Source organism: Vulpes vulpes, chromosome 12, assembly GCF_048418805.1.
Source record: "Vulpes vulpes isolate BD-2025 chromosome 12, VulVul3, whole genome shotgun sequence".
Classification (NCBI taxonomy): Eukaryota; Metazoa; Chordata; class Mammalia; order Carnivora; family Canidae; genus Vulpes; species Vulpes vulpes.
Genome location: NC_132791.1, coordinates 159,636,775 through 159,650,037, shown reverse-complemented (window position 1 = coordinate 159,650,037; position 13,263 = coordinate 159,636,775). Strand labels below are relative to the sequence as shown.

General features: G+C 60.5%; 1 protein-coding gene across 3 annotated transcripts in view; it reads right to left on the bottom strand.

Annotated features, from left to right (window-relative positions):
• TP73 (tumor protein p73) overlaps positions 1 to 13,263 on the bottom strand; it is a 65,127-nt gene that overhangs the window by 4,015 nt on the left and 47,849 nt on the right. For all 3 annotated transcript variants that reach the window (XM_072731091.1, XM_026005141.2, XM_072731092.1), the window contains 9 exons: positions 5,480 to 5,666; positions 4,990 to 5,105; positions 3,353 to 3,462; positions 2,898 to 3,040; positions 2,617 to 2,705; positions 1,869 to 1,996; positions 1,281 to 1,429; positions 876 to 1,014; positions 561 to 654 (listed from right to left, as the gene is read on the bottom strand). In XM_072731091.1, coding sequence (XP_072587192.1) covers positions 561 to 654; positions 876 to 1,014; positions 1,281 to 1,429; positions 1,869 to 1,996; positions 2,617 to 2,705; positions 2,898 to 3,040; positions 3,353 to 3,462; positions 4,990 to 5,105; positions 5,480 to 5,666 — 1,155 coding nt within the window. The remainder of the gene's footprint in view (positions 1 to 560; positions 655 to 875; positions 1,015 to 1,280; positions 1,430 to 1,868; positions 1,997 to 2,616; positions 2,706 to 2,897; positions 3,041 to 3,352; positions 3,463 to 4,989; positions 5,106 to 5,479; positions 5,667 to 13,263) is intronic.

Sequence of the window (13,263 nt, the reverse complement as noted above, 5' to 3'; positions counted from 1 at the left end):
CAAGTGAGGTCTCTCACACTTTAGGAGGGACTCAGTGCTGGCATTGTTGTCTGGCCAGAGACTAGCCGTGCTGCTTGGTTGTGGTGCCCAGGCTGCTTTCCTGGCACCATCTGAACCCAGGACACATAGGGGGTGGACACATAAGGGGTGTGGGCATATGGCAAGGAAGTGCCTTGCCTTCTGTGGGCCTCAGTTTCTCCCCGTCTAAGTGACCCTGAGCTGCACCAGCTCCAAGGCCCTTCCAGCCTTGGCAATTCTCCGGGCTTTGGGAATAGCCAGGCTGCTGGGTCTGTGAGCGTAGCTTTATTCTAAGTGAGTGGTCTAGCTGCCGGGGCCAGGTGGGGATCACGTCCAGCCACAGCCGGCCTCGCAGCTGACTCCGTGAGAAGCCAGATGTGAGGGACTAGGTAGGGCTTGGTCTCAGGAAGCAGGGTTTTCCCAGATTGCCCCACCTTCCCTCCCTCAGCGAGAACAGGAAACAGAGCGACGGGCCCAGAAAGTGGAGGCTGACTTTGCCCTGGGACCGGGCGCTGGGCTCTGGTCTGTGAGCGGGGTCCTACCTCTATGGTCAGGTTCTGCAGGTGGTAAATGTTCTGCAGGCCCTGGGAGGTGAAGTACTCGATGCAGTTTGGACATCCCAGTCCGGTCAGGAAACTGCGGAGAGAGTGCGGGGTGGAGTGGCACTCGGCTGCATGGCCCGGCACCCCTGCCCGCCCAAGGTCCCTCTGGGAACCCCTGTGTGCTGTGCTTTCTCCTGAGTACCTGTTGCATGCTCACACCTGACCTCTCCTCTACCTCTGTCCATTCTCAAGGTGGTACAGTGGATGGACGTGAGGACAGGCAGACAGTTGCACGCTGCCCAGCAGCCCACATACCTGACCAGGCTGGGGTCGGCGTGGTAGGGGGGTGGTGGGGTGCAGTGGGACCCCGAGACCATGGACTGGGCGCTGTGGCTGCCATTCATCTCGCTGCTGGCTGGAAGGGCGTGGCCGTGGTTGTTGAGAATTCCGGGGCCTAGCAGGTGGCAAGCCGGACTGTCAGAGCCAGCCGGGTCAGGCGTCTCCCGCCCCACACAACTGGGAAGCTGGCACGGCGCTGACCTCCCCACGATAGGGAATGGACAGGGGGACTGTCTGTGGCTGTGCCACCCATCCGTGGACAGTAGCTGCGGGTGGGAGGCAGCCATCGGGAGCCCTGAGCTGGGCAGTTGGGTCTGGAGCCGGACCTACCCTCAGGGCCTCCCCTACCCACTTTATGCCCCCACTGCCCGAGCCACTCACCCATGGGCCCCAGGTTGGGCCCAGCTGCTGAGCCGTGTGGGGGAGGCTGGCCCACCAGCTGGTTGACAGAGGGTAGCTTGTTGACGCCCCCGTGTGCTTTGTTCATGGGCGAGAGGACGGGCCCATAGGAAGCGGGCTGCAGGTGGCTCCTGCTCAGACAGCAACAGCTCCTGGTCATTTCCACATGATGCCCCGTGCTGTGGGGGGGCCTCCCTCACCCAGTGGTCCCACCCAGACCTGGGCTCAACAGCCCCTGGTCTGCCCTCCAGCAGGACCCGGCCACGGGCGGGAGGGAGGTTAGAGCCGGTTCTGCCACTGCAATCAGCCCACAGTCAGCCCGTGGGCGGCCAAGCTCTGACCTCCACCCCTCCCCTTCCGGTCAGCGGATACTTAGGAGGAGGCCCCCCACCTTGGGAGCGGTGAGGGGTGGCCCACACGGCCATGGTACACGGAAGGCTCCCAGGGGGAGGGGGACGCCAAGTGGGGGCCCTGGGTGCCTGTCCTGGGGGCACCCACGTCCTTGGGGAAGGGACTTGTGGTGCTGCTGGTGTCAGCAGGCGGGGGCCGGGGCTGGAGGGCTGCACTCACGGCCTTTGCAGGAGCTGCTGCTGCTGCTGCTGCCGGTACGTGTCCACCAGCTGCTGTGGCACCAGCTCCATCAGCTCCAGGCTCTCCTTGACCTTCATCAGGACCTCAAAGTTCTCTCGGCCCCGCACCTGAGCACAGACAGGAGGACCCTCTGCACAGGGCCCTGGGGGGCCTCGGGGAAACCCCAGGGTGCAGCGAAGCATCTCTCCTTTCACGGAGCTCCCTAGTATCCTCTTCCCCAGGGGCAGGTCTGGGGCCCAGTAAGCACCCCCACTCCCCTATCCCTGGGGCTCTACACACTCCGGGTGCTGGGGTGGGGGCACCCAACACATACAGGGCTTGGAGAATCAGGGACTCATTCTTGAGAGAGTGAAAAAACAAGTTCACATGATAGAAGACCCGTCCTGGCAAAGCTTGTGGGTGGTTTGACCCACGTGACAGCTGTATAAACTGGGGTCGCAGTGCTGTGCCTGTCAGACTTCAGGATTCTGTGACCCTTAACGCACTGTCCCCCTGGAGGGGTCTGCATCCTTCCTGTCTCAGAGACACTTCTTGCATTTGGGGGAGCAGCAGCACACACAGTCGCTGACTGGGTGGACCCCCATTCCCTGCAGTCTGGCTCTCTGGGAGCTAGTTCTCCCAGGGCCACCCTGCCTGCTGTCTGCAGAGCCTAGGGTCTCAGCTCTGAGTTAGGCCAGGGCCCCTCCCCACTGCCCCAGCGTGCGCTCTGCAGACGGAGGACACTCACGTGCATGTAGTACACGTCCTCGTCCCCATGCCTTCTCTTCTTCACGTTGGCACCCAGGGCAGGGACGGCAGGGGGGCTCTGTTTGAAGGCTGCAGGGGGAGGCAGGGAGAGGCTTCAGGGGTGGGCAGGACAAGCCATAGGGATACCTGCCCCCAGGATGGGACCATGCTGGGTGGAGCTGGAGCCAGGGCGGCCACATGGCTTGCAGGCTCGCACCCGGAGGGAGGTCCAGCTCCATCTGACACCCTGGGCGGCCCCACACCCCAGCCCAGCCCACTCACCGCGCTTGCTGGCGGCCCCGTTCTTGGCTGCGCTCTCGCTCAGGGCCTGCTGCTCACGGTAGTGGTCTTCGTCGGCTTTGCGGTCTCGGCCAGGACAGGCACAGATGCGGCCCTCAAAGGACCGGCGGCCCAGCACCTGTCCGCTGGCGGGTTTGGGGGGGCACAGCCAGAACCATGAGCTTCGGGGGCCTGTCCTCAGCCCTGCCAGCCCTGCTCAACCTCCCCACCCACCTCGCACAGGGGGGTCTTTATGAGTTGGGGGTGAAGGCTGAGCACCCAGGCACCCTGGGACACCAGATCCCCCTCAAGTCTCCCTTGCAACCAGGGAGGCGTCCATCCCTCCTTAAACTCCCCTTCCCAGGGCTTGTACCATCCCTTACCGTGTCCAGACCCCAGGAGCACTGCCTCAAGCCCCCAGCCAGCCCTACCCCACCCCACATTCCCAGCAGACTCACTCCCGGGTCTCCAGTGTGATGATGATGAGGATGGGCCGCCGGTTCATGCCCCCCACACAACTGCTGTTGCACATGAAGTTGTACAGGATGGTGGTGAATTCTGTCCCCACCTACACATAGGAGAAGTGGGGGGACGGCTGTGTTGTCAGCACACAGGCCCCAAACCACTGAGGTGGGAGATCCTGACTCTGGGTAGGCATGGGGTGGAGGCAGCCCTTGCATTGTGGTCCTCTGCCAGCCAGCCAGCCAGCCATCCATCCACCCATCCATTTGCATGCACTCATCCACCTCCACGCAAATTATCCACCTCCATTCATCCATCCACCTCTATCCATCTTCATCCACACACACACCTACTCATCCATCCATCCAAACCATCCACCCATCTGCCTACTTGTCCATCTATCTATCCACTTTCTGTCCACTCATCCATCTATCCATCCATCAAAATTATCCACCTCCATCCACCTACTCACCTATTCATCCAACCATCCAAACCATCCACCCATCGACCTGCCCAGCCGGCCATCCATCCATCCATCCATCCATCCATCCATCCATCCACTGACTGCCATGTGCTGTGTTGGTTCTTGGAGGCAGAGTCCTGTGGTCTGCTTGCTCCAGCCATCACCCCTAACACAGATTAGAAGTCAAGCCTTGGAGGCTGGGTGTGGGCGAGCAGGTGCACAGGGTTCCTTGCTGTGGGCTCTCCTGGGCAGAAGGGTGCATGGCACTGTTCTGGCAGAGGGACGGACCAGAGCCATCTGAGTGGACCTACATCTTCAGCACATTTGCCCATTTCCCAGGGAGTCCGTGGACAGCTGAGGCATGAACCCAGGACTACGGACTGGGTTCTTCTATATCCCAGGACTACAAAATGGGCAGTTGTCATGATTTCCCTGGGTCAGGAGATCAAACTCAAGTCTCTGGCTTAGGCAAACCTGGCCTTTCACAGAACTGTTGGCACATGGCAGCCACCAGGGGGCAGGAGAGTCCTGCTTGCCTGGCCAGCTCTGGTAGGTGAGTAGGGCTGGGGAAGGAGGGCAGGCAGGGTGGTCACACCCCTTCCTGGGGGTCTGGGAGGTGGGAAGGGGCAGGTAAAGGATGGGGTCTGGGGGTCTGATTTCAGTCTAGGGGGGGCCAGAGCCAGGTAAAGGAAAGATGGGGGCTCACTGTGCCCACTCCACTGGGGAAGCATGGCCCACAGGATGCACAGCTGAGGCCTCACCTCTCTCCCCCATCCCACCGCCCACCCACCATCACCCCTCAGCCTCCCACCCCACTTGGTTCCACCTCCAGCTCTGCACTACAACTGGGCCCTCTCAGGAGACCTAGAACCTTCTGCTGCCTTCAGGTCATAGCAGAGCCTGGATGGGGGCTCTCCACCCCACTCACCTCCCACCAGCCTCATCTCTCACCTCCAGGCCCTGCCTGTGGCCCGCCTACCTCTCTCCTCCAGAGGCCAGAAATGAATGCAGGGAGCCCAGGGCAAGGGTAGTGAGGGCAAGGGCCTTGCTCCATGGGAGAACTTAACTCCGAGACACTGGGGACAGGTGGGTTGGCTGACTGAAGTGACATGAGTGCTTTTGGACAGGCCGCTCCCCACCCTGTGGCTACCTGCAGGGCCCCAGGCCTACCTGCGGAGGTTCGTAGGGAACCATGACACTCTGCCTGCCCGTGACAGGGTCGTCCACGTACTGCGAGAGATTGTTGCCCTCCACCCGGATGAGGTGGCTGGCCGGAGCAGACTGTCCTGCCGGGAGGGGACGCCGCTTCAGAGGGGTGCCCAGCTGGGGTCCAGCCACCCTGTGGCAGGCACATCGCAGCAGACTGGGGACCACAGGGCTGGTCCCAATGGCCTCCTGGGGAGGGGGGGTCTGAGGCCGACTGGCCACCCTGGTGCCCTCAGAGTGCCTGGCCCGGCAGCCCTGCTGCCTGCCGTCCTGTGGGAGCCTGCACCCGTGCCCTGGGCCCCAGGTACACCTGGAGGAGATGGGGCTGGGCAGGGAAATGCTGAGCCCATCCTGCCAGCATTGCTGTCTCCCAGCCAGGAGGTCCGAGGCCAGCCCTCCCCTCCGCAGGCTGCCCGGCACCCCGGCCGCTGGGCACAAGGGCTGGAGGTCTCACCTTCGTTGAAGTCCCGCCCAAGCTCATGGTTGGGGCAGCGTTTCACAACCTCAGTCACGTGCTCCGCCTTCTTGTAGACGGGCATGGCCCGGATGACGGTGCCCGGGGGCGGCGGGGTGGACACCTTGATCTGGATGGGACATGTCTTGGCAATTTGGCAGTAGAGCTTCTTCAAGAGTGGGGAGTACTGGTGGGGGCAGAGGGGGCAGGGTTGCAGTCTAGCCCCAAGGCAGCACCCTCGGGCGCCGCGCCCCCACCCGGGTCAGGAGTCCCGCCCCCAGCTCACCCATGACCTGCTCGCCCTCTACTGTCCTTCAAAGTGCCTCCTCCAGGCACCCCTCACCTGCTCGCAGCACCTGGCCAGTTTGGGCACAGGGAGAGCAGCTGGACTTTCTGTCTGGACTCAGTGGCTGCAGAGGTTAGCACCGTCATGTCCATCTTACAGGTGAGGACAGTAAAGTCCAGGAAGCGAGGAGCTGCTGAGAGTGGGGACTGGCACCAGATCTGCCCCGCCGAGCCTGGCTTTCCCCACTCTGGACCTTAACCCCCCAGTCTGCATAGGGATCTGCCGCAGTAGGGGATTTGCAGCATCAAAGTTCTTAAAAGCCCAAAGTTAGGCTTTTTGGACATTTTGGTGAGAAACATGTAATTTTGTGACAGGCTGGGTGCCCGTATGCACTCAAGTTTTACGAAGGAACTCCCTAGAACAGCAAGTCTGAGGGGTTGAGCTCTGCAGCCGGACATGGCCACTGTGCTGGAGGGCCCTCTGACCTCAGAGCTCCAGTCCCTGTAGCCTGGCACCCTGCCCCAGGGAGGATCACATGACGCCCTTCCTCTGGGGCTAGCGCCCAGCAGACCATGTCACCCACCTAAGGGCCCTGGCCAGCTCTGATTTCAAAGCTGTTGGCCACAGGGGTGCCCACTGGTTTCCAAGCTGACCGGCTTCTGGGGACCTATCCAAGGCTCCTTATGCTTCCTTCCCCCAGGCACAATGGAGAATGTTCCGGTTCTCAGATTCACAGGACACTTCCTGTCCTCACCCCATAACCCCTATGCCCCCCCACAAAGCCCCAGTGACCTGGAGTTACCCCAATCACAAAGGCCAGAGGGTGCCCCATCTCCCCCCCAGCACCACCATGGTTCAGCCAGGGAAACTACTGTGCTGGGAGACACTGCTTCTGAGAGGTGGCCTGCTGGGGTCTGGCCACCACCATGTGGTGCATCAAAGCAGACTGGGCCACAGACTGGGCGGTAGGTTCACAGGAGGAACTGTACCCACCGTGGTACAGTCAGGGCAACTGAGGCTGGATGCATGGAGCTGCTGGCAGAGCCAGAGAAGGAGTAGGTCTCAGCCCACATTTGCCAAGGAAGCTGGGGGGCCCTACCACACTCATCTGCAAAGGTAAGGCCCCCACTGGCCACCAGAGCCCCCTCTCTGGCCATCAAGGGACACGGTAGGCGCTCAGGGACTGACATCCTCAGCAACTCCAAGTATACAAAAGCAAGGGTGGCAAACACAGGTGGGGCTGCCCTAGGCCCTCGAACTCCTTAGCCCCTCAGCGTGAGCCACCCCTCTGCTGATGAGCTGCCCGGGGCTTCCTCCTGGAAACGCCCCCAGAGTGGAGTCCAATGGGGTCAGGAGGACAAGTGGGCTGGTGTACCCCTGGTGGCAACCTTGGGTGCTGGACCCTGTTCAACTTTCTCTCATGCCATCACAGATGGGAGCTGGATGCCCAGTGGGCTCACCCCCTCACAAGTACCCCATGCACCGGGGTCCCCAGAGCCCAGTGCAGCCCACCACCCCGTACCTGGGACCCCCACCTCTGGGGAGGAGAGAATGATCCCGCACAACCCTGGGGGTAGGGGTGAAGCACTGCCGGGGAAAAGCAGAAGCCAAGGCTGCCGAAAGGTGGGCTCGGGAGTCCCATGGAGAGTGGGGGGCAGCCTGCTTCCCAGGGGTGACCGCTGAGCTCCAGTGTCCCCATCAGTACAAATGCTGCCCCTTCACTCCCCAAAGCACCAGTTTGGGGGATAGGCTGAGCACCCCGCCCCAAGGACTGTGCCCAGAGCAGCAGCAGCCAAGCCCAAAGCAAACACTCGGTGTGCGTTGAGCACCCAGCTCCCTTGTCCACCCACAAGTGAGGCTTCAGGACTGGTCTCTGACTCTCAGACAAGGTGCAGGTAGTTTCAGGCAGGGAACTGTCTGGCAAGCATCCTGGAGGCACTTGAGCGACTCAGCATGAGAGCAGTCACCCAGGGGGTGTCCCTGGTGGAGGAGGGCCCCACAGGGAAACATGAGTCCTCACTGGACTGCAGGGACCTGAACACAACTAATGAGAGGGTGAAGCCGGGATCCAGACAGCCATGCACTCAGCAAGCATTTGTTGAGTGCCTATTGTTTGCCAGGCCCTAGACTCACTAAGCCCCTTCAAGCCCCAGAAGAATCTAGACTTACTGGAGCCTTGCATGTGAAAGCACACAGCTCTGGTGCTGGCTGCTGCTGGCCGGCCTCAGCGGGTGAGCAGTGGGACCAGCCCTCCTGCATCAGCTGCTGGATTCTAGAGGGCATCCTTGCCCCCTGCAGGGTCAGCCAGGACCCCAGGAGGGCCCACAAGAGGTGTCCAGTGAGTGAGGTGCCCTGGGGTGAGAGGGTACATGCAGAGGACGCTCAGAGAGGGGCCTGTCTCGTCCTGGGTGGGTGCAGACATGCTGAGAAACAGGCCTGGCCTGGGAGGGGCAGGTCATGGTCAGGGCCTTTGAAGTCTGGCCGGGGTCCTGGGTCTGGCTCTGGTGCTTGGCGGCTGGGATGCTGTAAACCACTGGACAGGCCTCTCCCAGGCCTGGAGGAGGAGGGCCCGGTGACTTACTACAACTACCACCCTTAGACCCTGTTGTTAGTGCGCCGTGGTCATTCCTGGGTGGGACAGTTCTTTGTCCCTCTGTGAGCAGGACTAAGAGTGTCCCCAGGGGCGGGCAGGCCCTGCAGTCCCCTCCCTGGAGCGACCAGCCAGTGGGCTCCCATCACTCAGTCCCCTGACCTGGTGCTCCCTCCACAGCCTGAGACCAGCTCGGCAGGCTCAGCACCAGCCGGGATGGAGCAGGGCTCGGGGCACAGCCCAGACTGCAGGGACAGCTTGCCGGGTCCCAACAGCGGTTTGGGGCTCCAAGCGTGGGCGGAGACAGTGCGCCAGCCCTTCTCGAGGTCCTGCAGCCCAGCGGGTGGGGGCGCCCAGGGGTGCTCCTCAGGTCAGGACTTGCCCACCCGAGGCCCCAGGAGAGCGCCGGGACGCCCCGCCTCGGGGAGGAGCCGCCGGGAGCTGTCCGCGGTACCGAGCCGGAGCCGCCTGCACCGCGAGTGCCGCCGCCTGGGCATGCGAGGAGGGTGCTCGCCCCCTCCGGGTCCCTCTCAAGGCCACCTCCAGCCTTGGGCCTGGCCCCAACCCAGTGCCACCCGCAGCTGGCTGCTAATGTGGCCTTGGGCATGAACACCCGCCAGTCCCACCCCTGCAGGGGTTGAACCTACAGATGCCAGGCCAGGTTGGGGTTGAGCCGCGTTGGAGGGATGCCTGAGGTTTCCCTCCACCTGGAAGCATCTGGCTGGGCTACAGGGGCAGGAGGGGCGCTTGGAGGGGGGCCTGGGATGGTCAGACTTGGGGTGGGGTCAGGGTGGGGACCTGTAGGAGGTGACAGACGTGGACACTGAAGGGCCTGTGTCTCAGAGGGTGTGAGCCCCCACCCTTCAGCTAGCTCCTTTCGCCCCTCCCCGTAGCTCCTGGAGGAAGACTCCCCGGTCCTGTCTACTCTATAGAAAAGGTCACGTGAAGACACTTCCTCTCTCTCCCTCCCTCTCACCTCTCCTTCCCTAGAACCGCTAGATGGATGTGTTTCAACAGATTCTGAGCTGATAAAATCTTATTTATCTTCGGCTGTTGACACAGAGCCGCCTGGACTTGTCTGCTCTGGGATGCGTGTATTCCTCCGAGCTTGCAGGAAACGGTCTGCCCAAATGCTGGTGTGTGCCCATCCCTGCCCTCCTCCACCCAGACCCTCCCCCTCTCCTGCCCTCCTCCCACCACAGTCCAGGATGGGCCCCGTCTGGCTGGGAGCCCAGGGCCTGGCAGGGCTGGCGCGGGGGTGGCGGGTGGCAGGCGCGGCGGCTCTGTGGCTGTTAATTTCCTCGCACCCGCTCCCCAGCAGCTGGGTGCCCGGCACGGGCAGGTTTGGACAGGACAGTGGAGAGGTGATAATAAGTTGTCTGTCATTTTCCAGGGACGTGTAGCATCTTGCAAACCGCAAATACCGTTAACCAGCTTGGGCAAATCTGTTACAACAGATTCTGGAAGACGGGGCCTGCAAGGGGGGGCTTTTATTTTTTAAATGATTTTTTTTATAGCCCACTTTTATCTGCTTCCCGTGCTTGCATGCGTGCGTGCAGAGCCACATTTCTGTCCTCTCTGGTTATGGACCCCTGAGGACTTACCCAAGGCCACAGACCCATCTCTCTTAGAGAACCTCTGTGGGTTCATACAGCAATCCTCCAGCCCAGGCCAACAGCCCCACCCCCACCCCCACCCCGACAGTCTCCCTGGGTCCCTTTCTACTTCCAGGTAATGAGGGGCCTCCCAGGTGACATAAGCCACACTGCTTCACCCCTTCTTGCTGGCCTCTCCCACTCCTGGAGAGCTGTTGGGAGCATGGGGTGGGCTCTGACACATGTCAGGGAGGCCTGGATGGGACAGCAGGGATGAGGCCAACCTGCAACAATCACCCCAGCCCACTTCAGAGCACCCGGGGTCCATGCACAAGGAAACCCACAGCCAACACCCCATCGTGGCCACAGGACTGGTGGTTGGTGGCTCCAGGGAGCTCCAGTACACCTGTAGGGCAGCAGCCAGTGCCGGCTCTGCAGATGTGCCTGAGGAAGAAGGCTGTTCTGATCCCACAGAGCTCCTGGCTGGGGGAGGACACGGATACATCTGCCCACATACTGAACAGCAGGGGATCCCCTCACTGGAGCCCAGAGATGGAGGCAAAAACAGGCTTTGCAGGTGCAGAGTGACTCTGACCGCTGTCCAGGAGCGTCCCCAGAAGCTGTGGACCAGAAGCTGCCTACCTGGAGAGGCGGGCCTGAGCAGCCTCCCTGGCCACATCCTAGAGCCCGGTCCCCAACAAGAGATCAGGAGCCCTGGACTCTGTGCCCTGGGAGATGGAGAGCAACCACCTCTTGGCTTTGCCTCCAGGCCACAGGGCCTTGGGCCTACTCAGTCCCTTGCCCACATGGCTGGAGGCTGGCAGGGACACCTTCCAGTGGCTTCCATCCCATGCTAAGTGGGTGACCCTACTGACCCAGGAGAGAGGCAGGTGGACACCAGGCACTGGGGTGGGGTGGGGAGGGAGCCCCACAGCAGCAACCCAGGCAGAAGAGACATAGTGGTGCCCAGAGGGGACGGAGGGCCCCGGTGGGTCTGGGGATGCTTCCTGGGCTGCAGTAATGACCTGGAGACAGTGAGCCCCGTGACAGGGTACAGTTACCCCGCCTTCTCTCCAGGGCTCCCGGGGCCACCCTGGACGCCACCACTTACATTCACTCCTCCTTTGTGCCGGGTCTATGCACACCTGGTCTCCACCCTCAAGGTCATGCACTGTCACCAGAGCCTTGCTTCCAAAAGCTGCGAGCTAAGTAGGGGTGGAGCAGCACTGACACCCCTAAGCTCCTTTGTCACTACTAGGCTTGACCTGGGTCCATGAAGACACTAAGGGGCATGTGACAGGACAAAGCAAGGGCATGGGTGCCAGATGCGATGTGCTTCTTCCTCTGGCCTGCTTCTTCCTCTGGGGTCAGGGGCGAGGGGACCAGTGGCGAGGACCTGTCCTTGGCCTCAGTGACCGGGGCACTGGGTCCCAGATGTGGCCCAGGAGCAGTGTGTGAAACTCTGGCCCTCCCTCCATTCTTCCTTTGTAACCCAGGCATCCAGCCTCAGACCCTATTTACTTAGCAATATTAATTTCTCACTAACTGATTTTTTTTTCTAGAATACTAAGAACTTCCCCAGAACCTGACAAAATTATATACAGCATCTGTTTCATTGGTGCTTATACAATTTCTCCATCTATAAAATAGGAATAATGTCAAACTCAAAGGATTGTTGTGGATTAAGTAAATTAATGTGTAAAGAAGTGCTAAATGTTAACATTACCATGGGTATGTGGATACTGATAATCATCCACTTTAGAAAATAAACTAAAGTCTTGATACTGTCTTGAAGGTATAGCCATACTACAAGGTATTTGAACCCTATCACTTTGTAGCTATCTAGTTAGATTAGGAAAATTAGTAAGTAGATGCCTTTGTTTAGTGAAGTCTAAATTGAATTGTAAAATTATATTCTAAAATGAAGCCAACTCCTGATGAACCGTATGTGAATTATCTAATTGTAGATTATGGGCCAGCATTTGCTTTTTACATAAATTGAAAAATTTATGGGGATGGAGTGGGTAAGCAGGACATGGGGACACAGCTGCGCTTTGGGGACACAGCTGTGTCTTTGGGGGCACAGCTGCGCTTGCGGAGAGCCCTAGCACTCCCACCAGGAGCCACCCTCCGGCTCCAAGGGCACAAATGGTGGCTGCATCTGAAGCACCAAGATCTGCCTTGGCCGGGTCCAAACACCGGTTCCTCTGCCTATGAAGTTGGTTTCTAACTTTGGCAGCTGGAGAGCCCGTGCCTGTCTGTCCTGGTCTCCTGGAGAAGGCAGACACTCCGCTGGCTGGCCCCGTAGGGAAAATGCTCTGGCAAGAAACCAGCAAGCAGGGCTGTGAGCCAGGCCACAGAGCTACACGGCATGGGGACGGAGCGGGGCGGCTGGCCACTAGCCGGGCTCTGCTCACCACAGAGGGTCCTCTCAATTGCCAGGGGAAAGAGCCCCCTATAACTCTCACCTCCACCTGACTTGTGGCCTTCTGAGCTGGCTTGGCCTTGTCCATGTGGTGATCCTCGGGGTCAGTCCTCCTGGGCAGGGTGCTAGGGCCAACAGGCATCTTCTGCTGCAATGCTAGCCCTGGGATCCTCCAACTGTGGGCACACTGTTCTGGACGCTGCTACTGGTCTGCTGAGTGCAGGCACGGAGGGGCCAGCTCCTTCCCCCAGTGCCCTGAAGCTTCCAAATGGCCATGGGCTGGAGCTGGCCTAGCTGCCGGTAGCTCTAGCTCAGGGAGTGTGTGTGTGTGTGTGTGTGTGTGTGTGTGTGTGTGTGTGTGGCGGGGGTTTAGCCAGGCTGGGGCCACAGTGGGGGGTGGGGGGTGGGCAAGTGCTCAGGATGGGCTTGAGAGCCAGGTGTCAGCTCCTGCACACAGGCTGTCCTGCCTCTGGCCTTCCTGTCACGGAAGCTCCAGGGAAGTCTCCTGTTCAGCACCACAGTTACGGATATGCCCTCTGGCCAGGGAGCGGTGAGTGTTATTTCTTCACTCTAAATAAACTCCACTCGGAGCCAGCAGGAGAAGAGCCCACTGCTTCTCTAGAGAGCTCTGGGGTGCCTTGGACATGCTGGGGGAGGGGGTGGTCATTTTCCAGCTTTTAAGGCAATGGTTGGCTGGAATCGAAATTTTCATTGAAACTTGAAATGCCCAGCAAGGCAAGAGGGTAAAACACACGATCCCCCTGCATAGGGCAGTGGCTCCTGGTGCTAGGTGGTGATGGGCCGAGGGGACCTCCCTTCATCCTCCCCACAGCCCCTCACAGAGGAGTACTAGAGGAGGGGAGAGGGTTCCGCGCCCCACGGCACATG